A 24,834-nucleotide genomic window follows, 5' to 3' on the forward strand; every position below is an offset into this window, starting at 1 on the left:
GGTGGTCAGACCCATCTTTGTGAAGCTAGTCACAATAAGGATTTGCTGCAATAGTGGACATTACGGTTAGCCTTCAAAATAAAAGTATGGCATAAATATATTTATTTTGACCGCGACCCACAAATTCCACTATTGTGCCTAATCCTTATTTTGGCTAGCTTCATAACAGATAACCCGGTCGGGTCGAGCCTCACTAGCCAGATGAAGCTAGCTGGCTGCTTATAACGTTGGCTTTGGGAAACAGGGTTAAGTAGCTGGTTAGCTATTTATTTTCATGAACTGAAGTTCAATTTCAATAGGTAAACAACAAGTGGCAACCTAGCTAATACTTACTCACAAGGATTCCTAAATCATTGCTAAGAATAATGAAAATGACTTCAGTTTCTAATGGTCATTGTTTTCAGGCTGGTTGTATTGGTGCTAGCTAGGTACCAAGCTAAAGCTATCTACCCCAGAAGTTGCGGTCAAACAAATGATGCTTTATTACCAACGAGGTATTGTAAACTCATCGTTCTCGGCCGGTGTTTGCTTGTTTGCAGACTTTTTTTGTACAGCATTGACAGTGCTACTGTATCTTTTTTGATATGCAAAGACCCAAACTGCGTTCCATAGTATGTATGTATGTATGTCATGAAGCTAATAGCAGCGACGCTATTACTGTGTACCTCCGGTAGGGCAACATCTGAAAAATAGCGCACTTAGTAATGTGTACTGGTACTCGTTCAGTCGGCGAAAGCAAACATCACCCACGACAGAGAACAGTTGATTGTCAAGGGGATGAATTCCATTATCTCGGCTTTAATGGATTTCGCCTTTGAGTTGTCTTGCTGAAATGTTCTTACTTTTTCAAATGACTGCTCGATTTGTTGACTGCTCGATCCACACAGCAAACATTGTGGGCTAGGTTAGGAATGCTGTGTTGCTCGTGTAGCGCACAATTTTACGTGGTGTCATTGCACGGTAGCTTTAACATCGGCGTTACACTAGACATCTGGCCGATACCGATGTTGGCATTTTTAGCTAACATCAGCCGATTCCCATATGTTCACCGATATATCGGTGAACTGTCATAAATTTGAAAAATATCTTGATATGAAATTTAGGACATATTCACCAGCACTACCCTAAACTAAGAAGCATTCTTAGGCAGTAATGGTCTAATTTTCATATCATGATATTTTTCAAATTTATGAAAGTGTTTTATTTTTTTGAATAACACAATTCTAAATATGAGTTGTTCAGTACCCTAGAGTGGCAACACCTATATAAGTGATTTCAATATGGCTTGCTCCATTCTGATTGTTTTATACTGTTCAATCTAACCTCAACCCCCTAAAAAATTCAGCATTTTTCATACATTTCTGCATTTTCTGCCCTTTTTTAAATATTTTCCACACTGTGCCACGTTGGGCTCCATAATGGATATGGGCAAACAATCTAGGCCTAGTTTATTGGTGAACTGTTGGAATCATGGACATACAAGGATTCTTGTAATTCATTAGTTGGAATATAGCGGACAGCACTTTGAATACATTTTTGTATGACATGACACGACAAATGAATAAGCCAGGAAGGAATTATTGTGACAGGGTATTGTTGGTCAGTGTTTCCCAGGGGATCCTATACGATGTTACATATTTTCTCATGTAACTAGCTAGCTCTCTGGCTAACATATTAATGCTAAGCCTATTCCTTTCTGATTTAAAAGATACTGTTGTCCAAACCACATGCTGATCTAGGCCTACACCAGTACTGGTATCTGGCTCTATTAGTTAGGTACGTTTGCTCTGACTATGAATACATTTAGCTAGTGGTTAGCATTAGCGGATAACATATAATTTATTTTAGTCGTGCTAAGAAAAGACAAACTAGCTGTTTGCAGACAAACAAACTAATAGTGTAATTATGTAACGCTTGAAAGCAGCATCCATGTCACCAACATTTTGACCATACAGACTGCAGAGTGAACGGCAAGTGAAGTGAAGTGTTCGTGACTTCGTGGTCAAGCAACAACATGCTCTCCTTGAGTGACGGGGCAGGGCTTTGTGTGGGAACCGGCATGCTATATCCGGGATCCTTGGTCTCTACCGTAACCTTAAACCATAACCCTTACCATACCTTAACCCTTTTAAATGTAAACTTCAATGGGGGGGGACGTCCCAAGGGTCCCAGATAGCAAGGACCAAAGCGGCATACAGGAGGACAGGGAGAGCGATGGCTTGCATGTAGCAAACGGAGTAAACTATAAAAACGGACATTACACTCGCCGGAGTTGTGTATCACATTTAACAAACCAAACATTGAAATACTGTTATATGGTAAATTAAAAAACCCAAATCTGTTTATGCATCAATACCAGTAGTGGTGTAACGGTACACTTATTGTTGAACCATTCGGTACTGGGACCTCGGTTCGGTTCGCACTGTGAACCCGAATGAATACATCAAATGACCCCGCAGTGGGAGATGAGAAGTACCGTACTACAAACAAGCCGCCTTTATGACAGTCACACAAGTGACTAGTAACTACAGTAACTGTTGGCATTTAATTTACCCCTGTAACCGAGCTGTGATTCCAAACTGCAATACATACTGAACTGTGGGTTTGGTGAACCTTTTAGATCCCTAAATACCGGTGTGTGTGTGTGTATATAGAAATAATACGGTATACCGCCCAACCCTAGTTTAGGGCCCTATAACATTTTTTTTTTTTTTGACTGATTACAGTTTCACCTGTTTTTTGCTCTCAAAACCACTAATTGTTTATGTAAAACAACTCAATTTTATGTTTTTAGTTCACAACAATACTTAAAACACATCAGGAGACTTGAGGTCTGGAAAAAAAATTAAGGAATGTGTAGTTACCATTTACCATGCAGGAGACCGTTGTTTGGTTAGCAATTTTTCTGTAGCGCTCATGTGATTGTAGAGTTTGCAAAACAAATTTACACTGGATTTATGCAAATAATCATCATTCTGCCATGTAGACATAGGCTACTTTGTAGTTAACATTTCATTTAGGTGGTTTTTGGGAAAGCTGTTCCATCTCTACCAGAAGGTTATGATTAGCATCATCACTGGCAGCTACACAAAGTGGGCATTTGTGTTCCATTTCAGAAAATACGAATCACTGGTTCATTTTGTTCATGTCTTATGATTATCTTGGGCAAATTATCTTGGGTTGGCAAGTAGCCTAGTGGTTAGAGCGTTGGGCCAGTAACCGAAACGTTGCTAGATTGAGTCCCCGAGCTGACAAGGTAAAAATCTGTTTTTCTGACCCTGAACAAGGCAGTTAACCCACTGTTCCTAGGCCGTCATTGTAAATAAGAATTTGTTCTTCACTGACTTGTCTAGTTAAATTAAGGTTAAATATATTTTTTTTTAAATGGTTTTTTTTATAAGTTCATTGCATTTAAGTTTTTCATATAGTTCAATAAAAAAAAAGTCTATTGTTGAATTATGTTTTAATGTCTTCGCAACGGGGACTAGGCTTAAGATGTTTCCGGGAAACCATCCTTTGATCTTTTTTTGTACCACTTAGCTGGAAGTGCACAGAAACAGGCAACCCAAGCCCTTGCATGGGGGAATGCCCATGTTGCATCACCACCACCACCAGTGCTTTCCACTAAAGACCAGAACCCAAGGGAGGCTTCTACAGAGCATAGGGGGTTTTGATGGTTTTTGTCTTTCCGTCATTCTTACAAAAAAGAAAGTGACAGTGGGAGAGAGAGCAGTGCACAGCCTGGGACCTATAGAAATGTCAGACACCCTGAAGAAGGCAGGGATGCTGAAACGTTGGTTATTTTACTCAATAAATTACTTGGAGTTTATACATATATATGGAGTGTGCGACTCTCTTTTGTTTTTATAGCTGAAAACACGAAAAGCTATAGATTTGGTTCCCTTCCATTGACTGGTTCACATCCATGTCTCATGTTTTCTTCTTGACCAAACCGGACTATTATGTGCATCCCAAATGGCACTCTATTCTCTATATAGTGCACTACTTTTAACCAGGACCCATAAGTCTGATCAAAAGTAGCGCACTATCTTTGGAATAAGGTGCCATTTGGGACGTAGGCTCAGTTTTGTATTGCTGAGATAAACACTGACTTTAATTGGTGTTTTCTAGGCCAAGTAATTTGTCTTCACTGTAGCCGCCTGGCACACATGGGTTAAATAAGAGACTATGGACTCGGAGCAGACAGGCTTTAGTTTCTCTCTGTGTGTGTGTGCGCAGACAGGTGTGAGAACACTACCTGCTGTACAGTCATTTGGCACTCCCTGTCCGCTGTGTTTTGTGTTTGGCAGAAAGAGAGAGAAAGAGCGTGAGGAGAGAGAGAAGCCCCAGCCTCCCCTCCCTGTGTGTTTGACGTGTGTGCGTGATTCTGCCGGAAATACTGTCTGGTGTCTAGTCTAGTGCCCAAACCACATTCCTACCCCCCCTTTTCTCTCTCCCTCTCCTCCCTCGCTCCTCGGCTTGTCTCACTTTCGTCTGAGAGAGTCAGACAGATCGACCTGGGGCCACTCAGTCACGCAGACACGTCTCCACCACAGAGCAGACTAATCACACACACGTACCTTATGGTGTGTCATGTAGCCTACCACTGACTGGTTAGGTAAGCCTGTCACATGCTATCCAGTCAGCGGTTCGTGCATATATTATGAGATTTTGTGATGTTTTTGTTAGTTTAGGTGTTTGGCTGTGTTTTTTTTTTGTGGCTGTTCGCTACGGCCTGGACGATACCAGTATCGCGAGACTCATGGCAAGGAAACAAAATACAAAGCAGATTTAACTTCTTGAATGAATCATAAATAATGAGTGAGGAAGTTTGAGGCATAAATATCATACCCCTCCCAAAAAATGCTAACCTACCCTGTTGTTGTAATGGTGAGGTTAGCATGTCTTGGTATGGCATTTGAGCGTCTGTGACTTTCTCACTCATCATTGTTCACGATTCATTCAGGACTTACTGTATTCATGGTAACATCCATGTTAATGTAAACGTTTTTAGAAACATATTCTATTCTTATTTACAATAACAGTGACTCCAAAATGACACACTACATTATTTACCATTCATTTCTATTTACCATTCATTTCTATTGGGCACCAAATAATCAGAAACGCAACCAAAACAGCAAAGCATCCAACACATTTGTAGAGTCCCAAGCTAGATGTAGTCATTGTGTGCAAGGAATACGGGACCAAATACAAACTTTTTCCTTCTTTAATACGCATACACTAAGTGTACAAAACATTAGGAACACCTTCAGGTTATGGTTACCCTTTGGGTTAGGATTACCAATTATCAGTCGTTCTCTAGTAATGATAGTGTCAACCGAGATATTGGTGAGACGACAGACAGATGCTACAACAGATGACTATAACTGGCGGCTCTTTACAGTGTTTGTGTGTTTGGCGTCTAAAACAACGATGTAATGAGCCTGCGGGGATGACAAGCAGCTTGTACTTCCCTCTCGGACAGACGCACGCACACAGATTGATAGGGTGGCGTCATCTATGTTGGGAGGCGTTTTGTCTCTGTTCCCTGATTAGAGGAAAGCAGAAATTCCCAGTGTGTGACTCCTCCTTGGCCTGGTTGTGAAATACCTGCTAGACTGTCTGGAGGGACACAGTGTCCTGATATACACACATTCAGATTAGGAAAAACACTTTGTGACGTACTTGTTAGGATAGTGTGTGAGGCTGGGAACATTTACATGTCTGTCTGTGTGCCCGAGAGTTGTCCAGAAGTGCCAGCCATGTTGGCCTATACCAATCCACCCCTGTAGTTCTAGCCCTGGCACCATGTCAGCTGTGGTAGACAGACAACACTCCCTGTGCGTGTCTGTGTCGGCAGGTCCTAGACGACGAAGACTGCTGTTCAGACAGCAGACAGCTGCTTCTCTATGCTTCCTCTATTGGCTATTTACACACCAGTGACTTCATTACCACAGACCAGACCTGCATTCTCTCTCTCGCGCTCGCTCTTGCTCTCTAATCAATTGGCTTTATTGGCATGGAAAGTGTTACCACATACAATGCCAAAGCAAATATACACGCATATCAAATCAATGAGGATGGAGATTGATAATAGGAAAAATGATAATACTCAGTAGCAATTAACAGGACAATGCAATAAGAAATGAATGAGGACAATAATGAAATGGTGAGAAAAACACAGGTAGAAATGTTATTACTGTGGTTTGTCATTCTGCTGGTTGTCACTACCCGTGTGTCAGGATTCAGGGAGCTACATCATTTGCAACTAATATGGCAAAAAGGTTTTTTTCAGATTTTGTTTAAAAATCTTTGGATTTGTTTTCAATTTTGGGGAAGAAAAAAGATTGCCACTAAGTCTGTGTAGTTCTCGCAGCTCTCTCTCTCGACCTCTGAGGGCAGAGTGGGCACAACCTGTCCTCTCTGTGTAGCCAGATCTGCTGTGATGGCCTGTTTCTATTGAGTCTGTGCTGTTTTTCTCAATTTTCTATTGTGTACCAAATAGCATGGAGGTTCGACCATTTTTTTTGTGTGTCTTTCCAATAGGTGATATATTTTGCTTTGTGATAATTTGGTTGGGCCCGATTTTCTGAGTGCTGTCCTGAGGCTTTATTGGGTTGGTAGTGGTTAGTGAACTTAGCTTCAGGGCCAGCTGGCTGAGGGGACTCTTCTCTATGGCACCTCATGACATTTGAGAGCTTTTGAATTATAGGAGTGGGGGTCACTTGTCTGTCTCTTCCAAATCATTCTAGACTAGAGCATTCTACCCTCTGCAGATTTCTTGAACAGAACAGACTTTCCCACTTCGTGTCTGGAGCCCTGCCCCACCACATTTTTTCCATTTTAAACAGTCAACATCCCCGAGGGCCCAATTAGAAGACCGTAGCAAAATAAGCATTGAAACTAGACGATAAGTTGATGCTTACATAACTCAGCAGACCACTCTCTTGTTTCTGACTCTCTCTTTGGCTCTACGCACGGCTCAGGCATGCAAAACCCTCATGCAGTATGTTATAAAGCCGCTTGACCCCCTCGTCTCCCACTATATTCCCAGTGTTTGCACGGTCATGGAACGCATGGAAAAGTGATGGAATTTTAAAATGGTGTTTTCCAAGCCTGGAAAAGTTTTGGAAAATGATCAAATCTGAAAAGTAATGGAAATTCATTTAATATCAGTTATTTAGGCAAAGTTTTTAAATATTTTAGCAATCAAATAAAAATCAACATATCAGCCAGGATCTGAATGACACATTAGCCCGTCTGGTTGTGCGCATCACCAGCATGTGTTTGTGAGATGTGTAGGCTGTTCTTCAAGGAGAGAGAGACAGTTGGACAAGAGTGTGCAAAGCTGTCATCAAGGCAGAGGGTGGCTACTTCAAAGAATATAAAATATATTTTGAATAGTTTAACACTTTTTTTTTTTTGTTGGTTACTATGTGATTCCATGTGTGTTATTTCATAGTTTTGATAGTCTTCACTATTATTCTACAATGTAGACAATAGTAAAGTAAAGAAACCCTTGACTGAGTAGGTGTGTCCAAACCTTGACTGGCACTGTACATCAAGGTTGGTCAAACCGTCCTTCAGGAGAGCTAATGGGCGTGCAAGCTTTTATTACAGTTCCCCTCTAACAAACCACATTTTCGAAATGAGCTGCTCAACGGGACCTTCGTAAACTGTCTCTGATGTGTTTTGGTTTGAGCAGGGCTTGATCAAAAGCCTGCACACCCAGTAGGTCTCCAGCCTTAGGTTTGACCACGTGTGTGTGTGTTATACAGTTGACTAACAACAACGACAGGAAATGGTACATGGCATCAGAGAGCAGCCTCCCAGTGTTGTTACCACAATACGCTTACTTTTTTTGTAAATACATAGAGACGCTGCCAATTGTTGATCATGGAAATTTGGTTAAAAGTCATGGAGAAGTCACGGAAAAGTCATGAAATTCCATCTGTCAACATGTGTATGAACCCTGCTCTCCCTCTCCCTCTTCTTTCCTCCCCCTCCTCGCTCCTCTGCTCTCTTCTCCTTGTCCAGGGGGAGACTAACCTCACAAGACCTGGTCTGAACGAAATACTCAGCCTGTTACAACCCTCATGTTCAGCCAATCACACGCTAGAGCTGGACTCCTCCCTATGTCTCCCTCTCGCTCCCAGCCTCTTTCTCTCGCCCCCTCTCCCTGTGTGGATGTGTTAGTCTTTTTTCTTCTCTTTTTCCCCCCTGTTTTTATTTATTTTCCCTCTGCTGTAATAACAACCTGCTCGTGGTTGTAGATGTTTAATGAGAGTCACTACGTTATTTCTAAACAGCCACAGCTAAGGAAAGAATTATGTTTTTTGACTGTAACACCAGTGGTTACACTAGTGTATACACTAGGTGTGTAATGGTTCATCAAAACCATGGTTCAGTACGTATTGTGGTTTTTGGGTCACGTTCCGGTACAGCTGGGAAATGAAATGCTATTGACAATTTTCCGCAGTCACGATGTTTCTTGCGTTGTCTGTTGAGACCGGATTGTTATAATGTGCCTCAAGTTTCCACTCTGATGCTGTGTTTGTAGCCATGTGGGAGGTGGGAATTTACCAGTTGTGAAGTTGTAAGTACCAGTTGGATGCGTTCATGTGATTTTGAACTCATTGAGAAATGCCGATTGGCTAATGGCCAACAAACCATCAACCATAAACAAAAAGTACAGCTATCATGCTTGTAAACAAATTTTAGTGTTAAAAAAAACACATTAATAGATTGCTTTTTATAAAAAATGTTTTGTTGCATTTAACTGCCGAAAATGCTGTTGGAGGCCATTTTCTTAGTAGGTGACGTCAGAGGTCACCATGTGGGAGAAGTGGGTGCTCAGGATGAAAGACAAGTTTCCCACTAGTAATTACCAGTTTGAGGGCCGTTAAAGTGGATTTTTCCCAGTTGTATGTGGTAAATTCCCACTTTCCACTTGGCTACGAACGCACCATGACACTGCTTCATTCAGTGCCAGATGGGTCCATGCAATCTGGTATCCTTGAAGTTGCCATTTAAAATGGTTAGGGAAGGGTTATGGTAAGGGTAGAGGTTAGGGTTCAGGGTAGGGGCGATCCAGGATTGCACTGACAATGCCAGATGTGCACTCGTGACTCTCATAAAGGTTGCGTGTCTGTAGCACGGTATGTCTCCCACTCTGGGGAAATGTGATGGGCTAACACAACAGAGTGCATTGGCCAATTTAATAAAAACTTTGGCTTGCTTATATAGAGTGGGTACTACCTGTTTGCTGAAACGGGTGCAAGAGGGAAGTTTGTAACGTGGCTCAAGCACTTTCACGAGGTGCTGAAACCCTCTATTCTCAACCACCGAAAACGGGCGCATATCCTCGGCTATAAACCAAAGACTGTAAAAATATAAACCGCCTACCTATCGCTCCTTTAATTTCTTTGGCCCGGTCAGAATCAGCTGCCAAGTGCTGCTTGAATGCAGAGGGGAGAACGTTGTTTTTTTTGCGTTTCCGTCTTTCTCTGGTATACTGAGGGGGATGTCAGCGTAAATGTGTCAACATATTGGAGGTATTGGCAGCTGCATAGGCTATTCTCATTGAGCGTGGCGACATGCTGTTAACATTTAATCCACAAATCTGTCCATCACCGTTTTAATCTACTGGGAAGCCAACATTTTCCCAAACTGTTGGTTTAAATGCTGATTTGAGGATCCTTCTGGTTTATCGACCCCACCACTCACAGTCGCACAGAACGAGTTCTCGGCTGCGCCTCACAAAAGGACAGTTTGAAATGTGCCAATTAAGATTATAGTTTTGAATAGGACGTGCGCATAGGCTCTAGTTTTAACGGAATAACCTGAAATGTGTTTTCAGCTCAGATTTACTTTGAGGCATTAGGCCTACAACGCAGCGTAGGCATAGCCTGTTACCTAGTGTTTTATTGCCTAGCCTAGTGTTTTTCTAATTTTGTACATTTTTTATTGTATTCGTTCAGGTTCACGGTCTGAATGGTACGGTAAGTGTACCGTTACACCCCTAGTACACACCCTTATGTTATACTAGGGAAATTGTGTTTCGATAGAGCTTGGTACACTGAGGTAAATCCTGTATGGAAATGCGCCGTAGAATTACTAGGGAAACTTAACTTGTCTCCATAGAGCTATGCTCCTGCCCTGTTGTTTCTGGCAGTGAGGGGCCCTGTCAGGGGGAGGGGGAAGGGGTTCTCTAACTGCAGCTTGCTTCATATGCACTCCAGCCCAGAGCCAACCAGCCAGTCAGGCAGCAGACTAAACACACACAAACACGCCTGTTCCCTTGTCTCACTACCTAAAGTTGACAGATAGACAGAGCTGGCTCCAACAACATAGAGGAAGGCGGGAGGATCGAGAGGAGAACATGGAGACGAGGTTGTTAGCATGGAACCAGGGTTGTGTCCCAAATGGCACCCTATTTTCTATATACAGCCTTATGAGCCTCGATCAAAAAGTAGTGCACTATATAGAGAATAGGGTGCCTTTTAGTGCTAGTAGTACATAAATACATTGACCAATGAGAAGATTAACTGCCCAGTGTCTAGTCTCCCAGAGCAACCAGGGGGATGTGTGTATGTACACACACACACACACACACACACACACACACACACAGGAACATATTAAAAATGCACATACTCTAGTCTCTGTACATCTCTTTTCTCCATCCTTCTCTCCTTCCACCATCTATCTCTCCATTATACATGATGCAAACGTGGGAAGAGGGAAAAGACCGTATTCCATTAAAGGAATCCTCTTCGCTCCCCTTTACTACTTCTATATCTGCAGCAGGTTCTGTAATGGCTGTCATTTCCATGGGGAAGCGATGACGTGCATCCTAAATAAATAATGCTTTTTATAGTGCACTACTTTTGACCAGTGCCCATTAGGGTCTGGTGAAAAGTAGAGCACTATGAAGGGAATAGGGTCAGGGTCTAAAATGAACACCCGCGACCTGCCAAATGTGGGTAGATTTTGGAATTGGCAGGTAATATGTATATTTCACCAGCCACGTTGGTGCGTGGTCAGGGCTCCACAGCGCAAGCATTTCATTCGTAGTCAAGTATGAGCACAAATTCTAGCGAAATGAAGGAAGCAGTAGCTGTTTTCAAAGTGTTTCTGTCATTTTGTTTCATCGCTGGTGGCTAATCACACAGAACTATTAATCCTATAATACAGTTGAAGTTGGAAGTTTACATACACTTAGGTTGGAGTCATTAAAACTTGTTTTTCAACCACTCCACAAATGTCTTGTTAACAAACTATAGTTTTGACAAGTCGGTTAGGACATCTACTTTGTGCATGACACAAGTAATTTTTCTAACAATTGTTTACAGACAGATTATTTCACTTATAATTCACTGTATCACAATTCCAGTGGGTCAGAAGTTTACATACACTAAGTTGACTGTGCCTTTAAACCGCTTGGAAGATTCCAGAAAATGATGTCATGGCTTTAGAAGCTTCTGATAGGCTAATTGACATAATTTGAGTCAATTGCAGGTGTACCTGTGGTTGTATTTCAAGGCCTGCCTTCAAACTCAGTGCCTCTTTGCTTGACATCATGGGGAAATCAGAAGATATCAGCCAAGACATCAGAAAAATAATTGGAGTTCTCCACAGGTCTGGTTCATCCTTGGTAGCAATTTCCAAATGCTTGAAGGTACCACATTCATCTGTACAAACAATCGTACTCAAGTATAAACACCATGCGTTCTGTCTCCTAGAGATGAACGTACTTTGGTGCGAAAAGTGCAAATCAATCCCAGAACAACAGCAAAGGACCTTGTGAAGATGCTGGAGGAAACAAAAAGTATCTATGTCCTAGATCGACATAACCTGAAAGGCCGCTCAGCAAGGACGAAGACATTGCTCCAAAACCGCCATAAAAAAGCCAGACTACAGTTTGCAACTGCACATGGGGACAAAGATTGTACTTTTTAGAGAAATGTCCTCTGGTCTGATGAAACAAAATAGAACGGTTTGGCCATAATGACCATTGTTGTGTTTGGAGGAAAAGGGGGGAGGCTTGCAAGCCGAAGAACATCATCCCAACCGTGAAGCACAGGGGTGGCAGCATCATGTTGTGGGGGTGCTTTGCTGCAGGAGGGACTGGTGCACTTCACAAAATAGATGGCATCATGAGAAAGGATAATTGTGGATATATTGAAGCAACATCTGAAGACATCAGTCAGGAAGTTAAAGCTTGGTCGCAAATGGGTCTTCCAAATGGACAATGACCCCAAGCATACTTCCAAAGTTGTGGCAAATGCTACCAAATACTAATTGAGTGTAAGTAAAATTCTGACCCACTGGGAATGTGATGAAAGAAATAAAACCTGAAATAAATCACTACTATTATTCTGACATTTCACATTCATAAAATAAAGTGGTGATCCTAACTGACCTAAGACAGGGAATTTTTACTAGGATTAAATATTAGGAATTACTGATTCCTGAAAAACTGAGTTAAAATGTATTTTGCTAATGTGTATATTAACTTCTGACTTGGCTGGGGAGCTGTGCGCACTGTGATTCGGCTGAAGATCCATTTTTAGAAGCGCTGTGCACAGGCATGAAAGTTAGTGTAATTTTCTCAAAAGTACTAAAGTGAAACTTTATCCTTGTGTCTTGGCTATATACATTGTTTTGTTTACAAGAAAGGTTGTCTTCCAATGTTTGAGTTTGCTTCAACTGCTAGCTAAGATGCATCGGCTACTGGTCAGATTCTCTACCTCATAGGCACACTGTCACAAGACTTGAGAGTTTGAGTGCCCTGCCCTCATTGCCACGGTAACCTCCCACCCTTAAAGTGACAGCTGCATATTTTTTTGGGTCTGGTCAGTGATACTCTGGTTACAAAAAAAAGGAAATAAAATTTATCAATATACCACATCACTTCTTACTAGTAATACATTTATTGTTTAACAAACATTACAAAGCATGGTCATTCATGTAAAACAAAAAGTAATTATGACCAAATATTTTGTCTGGTAAATCTGTGGCTGTTTTTTTTGTTTCTTGTTGTCTACCTGCCACAGTGGCTGGTGGACCAAAAAGTTTGTTTTAGGCTCTGAATAGGGTGCTATGTGGGACGCACCCACCCATGGTTGTGTGTGATTAGGTATTCACACTGTCTGTGTGTGTAATGGTGTGTGTTAATGGTATGCGTGGTGGTAGCTGGTTGCTCTCATGTCGCATGTTTTAATGAAAGCAAGTTTGTCCTCATTTTGGTTGGTAGTTCCCATGTCAACATGGCTGCCAATGTGTTTGAATTTGAAGCTTGCTAGTTACAGTAGCAACAGTCTCGCATTACCTTACTACAAAGTCTCTCGTTCATCACTATGGCTTATTGGAAAAAAACCAGAGGAAGCCTGGAAGCAGAGGCGATAGAGGCTGAGGATCTTCTGCGAGCTAGCTGCACTTACACCGTGTCCTCTCTTGTCATTAGGAACCTCAGGAGAATCTCCTCCTCCAACCTTTTGGGCTCCCAGAATAGAATTGTTTTCCCTCCTTACCCAACTGGGTGCTGACAGTCAGGCCTCTAGTCGTGAGGTAGCTGAGGAAAACACAGCCTTTAGGAGAAGTCAATATACAGTACTGTAGTATCTGTTGTCATAAACGGATAGTACACACTGCCTATTGCACATCACTGAGACACTACACACGCAGCATGTGTGTCCTCCATGGACATGAGGGGGGTTCAATCCTGTATAGTTTGGGCTCGTTGGGGGTTTGAACGTTTAAACGGATCCTTAAAGTTAAGAAGAAGAAAATATTTTGACATCGATGCAGAAAGTGAACAGTGTAGTGGTTCAATTTCTGCAGTGTTGAAGTTAGAGGCTCAACTTCTCCACTGTTTTGGTGCCCTGGCTACCATGCTGTGAACAGCCTGAAGCGAACCTGTGCGGAGATGCTGTGTGAGAGCGTCGTGTTGCATCTCGCTCATCTCAGTATCCTAGCTTATTCATTGACGATAGGCCCTGCTTTACTGAAGTTGGGAGACATTGCAAGCCACGAAATTGCGAGATACAGCATTCCATTGCGAGATGCAGCTTTTGATTGCTGATAGATAGGCCTAGTGCACTGACTCTGCCTGGTGGTTGATCCTCTCTAGCTCGCTATGAAGATGCATGTATTTGTGTTCTCGGAAGTACGGCAACTAATCTTGAAACTCAGAAATAGGAGTTGATGTGCAAGGAGTCCACTACGTCATTGTCGTTAAGTTGGAGAAATGGCAGAGAAAGGCAAGCGACATGAACGAAGTGGAGAACCAGTCTTTTTTGTGTTTTGTTTAAACATTCAGATTTTTCTCTCCACCTGTCAAATCCCTAATGTATGTTACTTTGTTGCTACTGGACTGTGAAGGTATGACGTGGGGCCATTATCAGCATGCTCGAGGGAGTGACACACTGTAGTGGCATCATCAGGGTTCCTGTGACACACAGGCTATGGTACCCATGGGCAGAGGGTCAGGGCCATCTGTCCACACACACACAGCTGCCAGCCTATTCACTTGGGTCACTTCCTCCCCGTCACTGCTCTGCTTCCTGTAGCTCTGTAGCCTGATGACTCATGGATGGCTGTGTGTGTGTGTGTGTGTTACTTGCTTGTTGCATGCCCTCTGCTTCTCTCCTCTCAGCATCACAACATGACAGATTCATCATCAGATGGGATTCTGACTGACAGGAATCAATTCCTCCGTTTGTACATTCATTAGAGAAATACTACTGTACTGTACTCCCAAAGCAATATCCCCTGGTGTCTGTCCTGTCCGTCTGTCTATGTCCCTTTACTGTTTGTTTACGTTTGTGTGTACACTGGTGTGCTTACTGTGAGGTGCGTCATCATCCTGTCCTCCCACTCACTCTCTGTGTGTGTGTTTTTTGAGATGACTCAGAGGTAAGCAGTGACAGCTGGGTAATTCATTATCTAGACGAAACTAGGCTGCAGACTAGACGAAACTAGTCTTCAGCCTGGAGATGGCTGAAAAGGGAGAGATTGGACTGAGTGGCTGGGAGGGGCAGACGGAGTGTGTGTGACGCTGCCACTGATGACAGGCGTCTAGACAGTGCCCATGTGGCCTGAAAAATGTGCCTCAGGCCAGCAGCCAACTCTGGTCAGGAACAAACCTGTCCTTATCTCTCTCTCTGTGTGTGTGTGTGTGTGTGTGTGTGTGTGTGTGTGTGTGTGTGTGTGTGTGTGTGTTGACTGATATTTATCTGTATGTCTGTCTGCTTTTGTTTTTCCTTCCTGTGTTTGTGTCTGAAGGAAAGAGACAGAGGAACAGGTGTGTGTCTGTGTGTTTGTTTAACCAGACAGTCACAAGGGTTCTTTCAGCATGTTTTTCTTAGGGCACAGAGAGAATGAAGTGAGAGAGAGACACACACACACAGAGTGAACTCTGATACTGCTCTAACAACAGTGAGCTCTGGAACAGGATGTGGTAGACTGCAGACAGGGCGGACCCACTGACTGCTGTCTTTTTCTCCCTTGTTCTCTGTCTGGGAGAGGGAGAATGCTAACCCAAACAGAGTTTTACTTCCTTGTAGAGACCAGCTCCTCTGTCTTTTCCTGGCCCCTTCTTCTTTTAACCGTCTAGTGTCTAAGCCCTGTCTAATCCAGGGGAGGGGGGTTCTAGGGTAACATATGGAATTGTTTTAAGATGGTCATGCCAATGATCATTTAGCTATTTGATTTAGAATTTTAAGACCCCTTAAATATAAAAAAATAAAAATTATTGGGTGAAAGAATGAATTTGGCATTACTGCTATTAGCCAATGCAAATGCATTGACTAACATATTCACTACATGGAACACCAGATATCCCCCCCAAAAATCTAAAATACTTTTTTTCCTGAAGTGTCTGCCATATATCTGAGAGATATAAGAAAGATCAGGAAACGTTTAAATTGTTTATTATATATATATATATATATATATATATATATATATATATATATATATATATATATAAAAACATCAAGGACGATCAATGGATACAGGATGCACCTGCGTTCAATTTCGAGTCTCATTGAAAAAGGGTATGTAATAGGTGGGGTTCAAATAAATTATAAAACATTTCTACAATCCTGTTTTCGCTTTGTCGTTATGGGATATTGTGTGTAGATTGATGAGGGGAAAAAATATTTGAATCCATTTTAGGAAAAGGCTATATATATACACAGCCTTTTCCTAAAATGGATTCAAATATATATATATTTTTTCAAATATTATTCGAAATTGAACGCAGGTGCATCCTGTATCCATTGATCGTCCTTGATGTTTCTACAACTTGGAGTTCACCTGTGATAAATTCAATTGATTGGACATGATTTGGAAAGGCGTGCACCTGTCTATATACAGCTCCCACAGTTGACAGTGCATGAAACCAAGCTTGAACTCTTTGGCCTGAATGCCAAGTGCCACGTCGGGAGGAAACCTGGCACCATCCCAAGGGTGAAAGCATGGTGGTGGCAGCATCATGCTGTGGGGATGCCTGTTGCGCATGGCACCGCACAAAAATCGGTCAGAATTTTGAAACTATCTAACCAGGAACAACTGCTAGTTGATGATAATCCTAGTCATATTAGTAACCCTGCTAGTTGATGATAATCCTAGTCATATTAGTAACCCTGCTAGTTGATGATAATCCTAGTTATATTAGTAACCCTGCTAGTTGATGATAATCCTAGTCATATTAGTAACCCTGCTAGTTGATGATAATCCTAGTCATATTAGTAACCCTGCTAGTTGATGATAATCCTAGTTATATTAGTAACCCTGCTAGTTGATGATAATCCTAGTCATATTAGTAACCCTGCTAGTTGATGATAATCCTAGTCATATTAGTAACCCTGCTAGTTGATGATAATCCTAGTTATATTAGTAACCCTGCTAGTTGATGATAATCCTAGTCATATTAGTAACCCTGCTAGTTGATGATAATCATATTAGTGACCCTGCTAGTTGATGATAATCATATAAGTAACCCTGCTAGTTGATGATAATCCTAATCCTATAAATAACCCTGCTAGTTGATGATAATCATATTAGTAACCCTGCTAGTTGATGATAATCATATAAGTAACCCTGCTAGTTGATGATAATCCTAATCCTATAAATAACCCTGCTAGTTGATGCATCTTTAGATCTCCCCTCTTCATTTGTAATGGATATTTTAATTTCTGACACATAAAACCACTCACATGTGCCTTTGAGAGCAATGTTTTCCCACTAATTGTGTTTTGGAACATTTCCGCATTGCCTACATCCATTTCTGCATTGCTGAGTTTATAATATGAGGTAGAGACAAAATGATAACCCATTGTTGATGTTATTTAACATGGATGAAGTGGTGATACATGTGTACAATTGAACCTTACATGGCATGATGAATACAAAAAGACCACCATTGAACCTGGTGTGTTTTTTTACAGTTCCTAGGTTCATTGTACTTAGAGTTAACTATTGGTCTTCTTGACTCTAATGCAGTTTCTTTTTACTGGCTTCATTGGGGAGTATTTTACATCAGATTGATCTTAAATTGGTCAGCGGTGTTGAAAACATTATGGGATCATGCGTTAACTTCTCCAGCTGACATTATAGTAATCGACATTTAGTTTTTTAGAAGATAAATACACATTTTATTTCATTAGAGACAAATACATAGTATCGTATGAACTGAAAGAAGCCAATAATTTCTCAATAAAAATGGAAAATATATATTTTTTTTAGAGTCCACACTACAACAAAGAAATACTTAAATGCATGTGTTTTTATCCTTGAAAAATGACATTGAAATGCTGTAAATTTCTATGGAGGCTGTTCCTTGGGAGTGTCATTACTGACGGACGGCGCCCCCTGTCATTCATCTAGTGAATACATGTATATCATTGGTCTGACCCTCCTCAGCAGTGGATGAGATGTGGAGTAGAGACATGAACCCTGGCAGTTTGTGTGTTTGTGGCTGGTAGATTATAACAGTAGGGAAAAGCTGTTCCTGTGCCTAGAATACTAATCCACATTGTGGGTCTCACACATAGCTACTTGTGTGTGTGTATATATATATATATTAGTTTGGCTGAGTGCACCTCCCTCGGTGGCACCACCCTCACCCTCGGCGGTGGAGTTGCCTTACCAGGCCGTGATGCAGCCCGACAGTATGCTCTCTGGTGCTCCTGTAGAACACTGTGTGCCCTCGGGGATGTGTCACATCAGCACATATTTCTAATGTTTCCCTGTTTCTCCCTGGTGTTTGTGTGGTTTAATATGAGACGGAGGTGATGGAGAGAAAAAGGGGGAGAGATGAATGGAGAGAGAGGGGGACAGACTGCCTCACCACTGCAGTGGCTGATTTGTTGTTGCTTATCTTTTCTCTCGCTCGCAGTGTGCACTGCCTCTGAGAAATACAGCAAAAAATTTCAGACACAGATAGCGCACCCCATACACACACTCGGAAATATTCACACTGGCTTCCACTGCTGAGGAGGGTCAGACCAATGATATACATGTAAACACACACATGGCCAAGCCTAATGCATAAACACACACATTAGAGGTCGATCGATTATGATTTTTCAACGCCGATACCGATTATTAGAGGACAAAAAAAGCCGATGCCGATTTAAAAATAAATAAATAAATAAATAAATAAATAAAAAATAATAATTAAAAAACAAACAAACAAACAAAATAAATAAATAAATATATATATATATATATATATATATATAAAAATGATAAATAAATAATATATATAAAATAATAATAATATGACTACTAATTATTTACTTATTTGTAATAATGACAATTACAACAATACTGAATGAACACTTATTTTAATGTAATTCATCAATAAAATCTATTTAGCCTCAAGTAAATAATGAAACGTGGTTTAAATAATGCAAAAACAAAGTGTTGGAGAAGAAAGTAAAAGTGCAATATGTGCAATGTAAGAAAGCTAACGTTTCAGTTCCTTGCTCAGAACATGAGAACATATGAAAGCTGGTGGTTCCTTTTAACATGAGTCTTCAATATTCCCAGGTAAGAAGTTTTAGGTTGTAGTTATTATAGGAATTATAGGACTATTTCCCTCTATACCATTTGTATTTCATTAACCTTTGACTATTGGATGTTCTTATAGGCACTTTAGTATTGCCCGTGTAACAGTATAGCTTCCGTACCTCTCCTCGCTCCTCCCTGGGCTCGAACCAGCAACACAACAACAATTAGCGCGCGCTAACTAGCTGGCCATTTCACTTCGGTTACACCTACTCATCTCTGGAGTTGATAGGCTTGAAGTCATAAACGGCGCAATGCTTGACGCACAACGAAGAGCTGCTGGCAAAACGCCCGAAAGTGCTGTTTGAATGAATGTTTACGTGCCTGCTTCTGCCTACCACCGCTCAGTCAGATACTTAGATACTTGTATGCTCAGTCAGATTATATGCAACGCAGGACACGCTAGGTAATATCATCAACCATGTGTAGTTAACTAGTGATTATGATTGATTGTTTTTTATAAGATAAGTTTAATGCTAGCTAGCAATTTACCTTGGCTTACTGCATTCGCGTAACAGTCAGTCTCCTTGTGGAGTGCAACAAGAGAGAGGCAGGTCGTTAATTGCGTTGGACTAGTTAACTGTAAGGTTGCAAGATTGGATCCCCCAAGCTGACAATGTGAAAATCTGTCGTTCTGCCCCTGAACGAGGCAGTTAACCTGTTGCAACGAGCAATCCCGTATCCGGGAGCGTAATTATAGCCTCAAGCTCATTACCATAACGCAACGTTAACTATTCATGAAAATCGCAAATGAAATAAATATATTGGCTCACAAGCTTAGCCTTTTGTTAACAACACTGTCATCTCAGATTTTCAAAAAATGCTTTTCAACCATAGCTACACAAGTATTTGTGTAAGAGTATTGATAGCTAGCATAGCATTAAGCCTAGCATTCAGCAGGCAACATTTTCACAAAAACAAGAAAAGCATTCAAATAAAATCATTTACCTTTGAAGAACTTCGGATGTTTTCAATGAGGAGACTGTTAGATAGCAAATGTTCAGTTTTTCCAAAAATATTATTTGTGTAGGAGAAATCGCTCTGTTTTGTTCGCCACGTTTGACTAAGAAAAAACCCTGAAAATTCAGTCATTACAACGCAAACTTTTTTCCAAATTAACTCCATAATATCGACAGAAACATGGCAAACGTTGTTTAGAATCAATCCTCAAGGTGTTTTTCACATATCTATTCGATGATAAATCACTCGTGGCTGTTTGGTTTCTCCTCTGTTCAAAATGGAAAAATGCACGCACCTGGAGATTACGCAATAGTTTCGACGGAGGACACCGAGCGGACACCTGGTAAATGTAGTCTCTTATGGTCAATTTTCCAATGATATGCCTACAAATACGTCACAATGCTGCAAACACCATGAGGAAACGACAGAAAGTGTAGGCTCATTCCTTGCGCATTCACAGCCATATAAGGAGACATTGGAACACAGCGCATTTGAAATCTGGCTCACTTCCTGTATGAAATTTCATCTTGGTTTCGCCTGTAGCATTAGTTCTGTGGCACTCACAGACAATATCTTTGCAGTTGTGGAAACGTCAGTGTTTTCTTTCCAAAGCTGTCAATTATATGCATTGTCGAGCATCTTTTCGTGACAATATATCTTGTTTAAAACGGGAACGTTTTTCATCCAAAAATGAAATACTGCCCCCAGAGGTTCTAGGCTGTCATTGAAAATAAGAATGTGTTCTTAATTAACTGACCTGCCTAGTTAAATAAAGGTATAACAAAATAAAAAAAATATATATATATTTTAAATCGGCGCCCAAAAATACAGATTTCCGATTGTTATAACTAATCGATTGTTATAACTAACCCTAATTAATCGGCCATTCCGATTAATCGGTCGACCTCTAACACACATACACCTCTCTCTCGCTTACCTACTACTGGCTTCTCTCACGCTCTTCATCCCTCCTTCCCTTAGCTGCGTGTTAGAAATGTTATTGAGCTGTGAACCGTCCTGTTGCATTAGTACTGTGTGTGTGTCAGCCCTGTCTGTCCGCGATGAGCATTAACACATTAGCTCATGGCCTCTTGCTGAGAGTGACCTGGATAAAAACACACACGCACACAACCGGCAGCAGCTTCAGTAGAGCGAGATTGGACTGCGTGGATGGGAGTGGCAGACATTTTTGTTGCAGCCCCATACATAAAACAACTGATGCCTGTGTGTGCAGTCAATGCTGTTTCCCCCCCCAAAAATAATTGAAAAGTCCTGGAAAATAACATCTTGAAAAGAGTGGAAGTCTCTGGCTAATCTGCGCCATAACACAGAGGCCCGTCTCGCTCTCTCTCCAGTGTCTAACCCTCCTCTCTCTCTCTCTGGAAGATGGAAGATGAGGACAAGGACACCCAGGTGAGGAGATCGCGTCCTCCTGAGCCTCTGGTTTCTCCTAACAGTAAACTGGCCGACAGCGATGCAGCAACCAAGGTACACACACACACACACACAGGAAGCGGTGTACTGCTGACGATGTACCATTGAATCGACTACACCCCCCCCCCCCCCCCCCCCAACCTTCCTCGAATCCCCTACGACCCTAACCCAACCCCCCCCCCCCCCCCCCGTACCACGTAAACCCCACACAAACTGGGGTCAGCCCCTAAAACACACTCCTATTTGAAAAAGCACGCCATGCTCTCTCTCCTTTTCTCTTCTCACCCTCCCCTAAACACACACAGCCATTGAAAAATCCATGTGTTTTTATCACAATCTTCTCAAACATGCACGCACAATTATAGCTACAAACATTGACATTCAGATATAGGTTTTATATAATAATAAATTAATAAACATCTACAGATCTCTCCTTTTTGGTTTTTATCTTTGTGATTTTTTAATGTTTTTATCTACAGCATATTACCATGTGTATTAATGTATTATTATGTTGTTTACAGGCTAAAGCCCAGGCTACTCTGGTGTTCAACCGCCTGTTCCCCCACATTAAGGAAGAGCCTGGCCACCCTGCCATGGTCCATCCCAGGTACTTTTGTTTTCCTATTTTCATATATTTTAGCCCACAATGGAGGCTAATCTTCCAAGAGTCCTGGGGACTGGCTAGCTACAGTCTTCCTCCTGGGAAGACCTGGCCCTTGAGAATCCATTCCAAGTAACTTTCCCAACGTCCTCTCGAGGAGCGTTACTAGAGCAGCGCTGAAACCCCGCTCTGCCTCTTTACCCTGCCTCTAGTTAACCCGCCCGTGGGCCCGTGCCAGCGTGACCTTTTGTGTTCTTCTGATCAGTAATCGGTTCCAGATTAATGTGGAGACTAGCTGGATTATAGGAGGCATGGCAGCATGTGACCACAGGGAGGAAACAGACAGGCTAGACTATGGGATTACAACTGACCGCTCGACAGGACATGTCTGCCTTAGACTTCAGACTTCAGACCAAAGCTGGTTTCCCCGCATTCGGTAGTTTTTTACAGTGGTCGTTACTGACGTGCAACTTTAGAACCGAGTGTTTTCTAGAACACCAGGGAGTCTCGCTAGCCTGTGAAAACTTGCCCCATATTAAAGGTGTGCACTATGCAGAAGTCGATCTGACATTTCGCGGTTGCTAAAATTCGAATAGTTTTGGGCCTACCTACCTACTACAGTGCTGAGTCCTGGGGCCGTGGCCAGGAGCCTCATAGGACGGAGCACAATTTGGCCCAGCGACGTCTGGGTTAGGGGAGGGTTTGGTCGGGGAGCTCATCACGCTCGCGTGTTAAGAAGCGGCGTGTTAAGAGGCGGCGTGTTACGAGGCGGCGTGTTACGAGGCGGCGTGTTACGAGGCGGCGTGTTACGAAGCGGCGTGTTACGAGGCGGCGTGTTACGAGGCGGCGTGTTACGAGGCGGCGTGTTACGAGGCGGCGTGTTACGAAGCGGCGTGTTACGAAGCGGCGTGTTACGAAGCGGCGTGTTACGAGGCGGCGTGTTACGAGGCGGCGTGTTACGAGGCGGCGTGTTACGAAGCGGCGTGTTACGAAGCGGCGTGTTACGAATATAGTATATCCATTTTAGTGCAACTTGGATGCCAAAAATGCACAAGTGGTATACGTAGAATAACGGTGAGCATGTGTAACTCTGTACCTGTATATATTTGATAATGTCTACTCTCTCTTTCTCTCTCTCCCTAGTCACTTCCTGTATACATATGATAAGATGGTGGCTCCTAACGTGTCTCTGAGGGGTCAGCCGGAGGTCAGCCCTGAGGTACTGGGGGTGCTGCTCAAACACCACTACAGCAGGAGACTGACCCACGGCCACGGCGACACTGCTATGGGTCAGTACCCCACACACACACACACACACACACACATGGATGAATCAGCCATGCTGCTGCACCCTCCTGTCACACAGGTTGTAAATTAGTGCGTTAAAGTCCCAGGTCGTGTCCCAAATGTCACCCTATTCCCTATAGAGTACTACTTTTGACCAGAGCTCTGTGGGCCAAAAGTCTATGGGTCAAAAGTAGTGCACTATAAAGTGAATAGGGCTGCCATTGGGGGTTCAGCCCTAGAAGTGCGTGTGTATGAGGGGACCATTTGTATGGGTGAATATGTGGTGTCGGGTTGTTAGGTGAATGGTTCTTCTCCAGCTGTGTGGGAGGATGTGTGTATTTGTCCATATATCTGCGTTGCACATGCATGTGTGTGGGTTGGCTATGCTGTGTAGGTGGATGAGACTTTGTACTGCTTCCATCTCTCAACTTCCCTCTCTTCTTCTTCTCCTTCTTCCTCCTCAGATCTCCACGCCTCTCCTGTAGTTGACGAGACCAAGTCTCAGCAGCGCGTCGTTTCCGCTGCCGACCGGGAGCGCCAGCAGCCAGTTTCCATGGAGACCAGCCCCGGCAACAAGAGTTATTCTGCTATAGCGGGAGCCACGGCGACTGCGGCGGTAGAGTCATCGGTAGCGGCGCTGGGGAGTAAAGATGTTCTGTCTTCAGGCTGTGAGGACGACAAGGACAGGATCGTAGTGGAGATCGTTCAGATGTACAGCAGACAGCAGGAGAAACTGCACTCCACCCTGCACAAACAACTGCATCTAGAGATGGTGAGACACAAGACACAGTGAGACAACTAGAGGTTGTCTACTCCACCCATAGAAACAGATTTAGCCAGGGAGTCAATAGCATAAAACAATATTTCTCAATCTGTTCATCAGGGACTCCTCAGGTCTTCTTAGTTCCTGCCCAGCACTAACACTCCTGATTCAATCAACAAGAGGGCTTGGTAGACCAAAGAACCAAGATGTTAGGTTGTCTCGGAAAATATTGAGTCCCTTCAATTCATTGAATTCCACATGTTGAATTTAAAGAAATCACGCATCAGGTATAGGACAGCATTTCAAAAGCATTTAGTGTGTCCTTGTACACCTCAATGACCTAAACTGCCTATGCGGAATGTACCATCCCCTGTATCTCTCTCTTTCTGTGTCTGTCTCTCGCTCCCTCTGTCTCTGTGTAATATAGTGTAATTTAGAGCTATGTAACTGACCATGCCCCCCTCCGTCTCTAGGAGTTGGAGGCGCTGCGTGGAGGCGAGGCGGCCAGGCTGCAGCAGTTGTCTGCAGAGCAGCGTGAGCTGCAGAGTGAACTGGAGGCAGTTCACACTGAGCACACTCAGAAACTGGGGCAGGTGAGGGAGGAACAGAGGGAGTTGGAGCACCGGCTGGAACAGCTGCGACAGCAGAGCTGTGTGTGTGACAACAGCATACACACACACCAGGAGGCACACTACGCCAATCAGGT

General features: G+C 42.6%; 1 protein-coding gene across 1 annotated transcript in view; it reads left to right on the forward strand.

Annotated features, from left to right (window-relative positions):
* Positions 1 to 24,834, forward strand: part of LOC110509188 (ski-like protein) — a 35,102-nt gene that overhangs the window by 4,970 nt on the left and 5,298 nt on the right. The window contains exons 3-7 of the mRNA XM_036965927.1: positions 21,430 to 21,531; positions 21,999 to 22,084; positions 23,222 to 23,367; positions 23,830 to 24,137; positions 24,602 to 24,832. Of these exons, the coding sequence (XP_036821822.1) occupies positions 21,430 to 21,531; positions 21,999 to 22,084; positions 23,222 to 23,367; positions 23,830 to 24,137; positions 24,602 to 24,832 (873 nt within the window). The remainder of the gene's footprint in view (positions 1 to 21,429; positions 21,532 to 21,998; positions 22,085 to 23,221; positions 23,368 to 23,829; positions 24,138 to 24,601; positions 24,833 to 24,834) is intronic.

This window comes from Oncorhynchus mykiss, chromosome 28 (assembly GCF_013265735.2).
Source record: "Oncorhynchus mykiss isolate Arlee chromosome 28, USDA_OmykA_1.1, whole genome shotgun sequence".
NCBI lineage: Eukaryota > Metazoa > Chordata > Actinopteri > Salmoniformes > Salmonidae > Oncorhynchus > Oncorhynchus mykiss.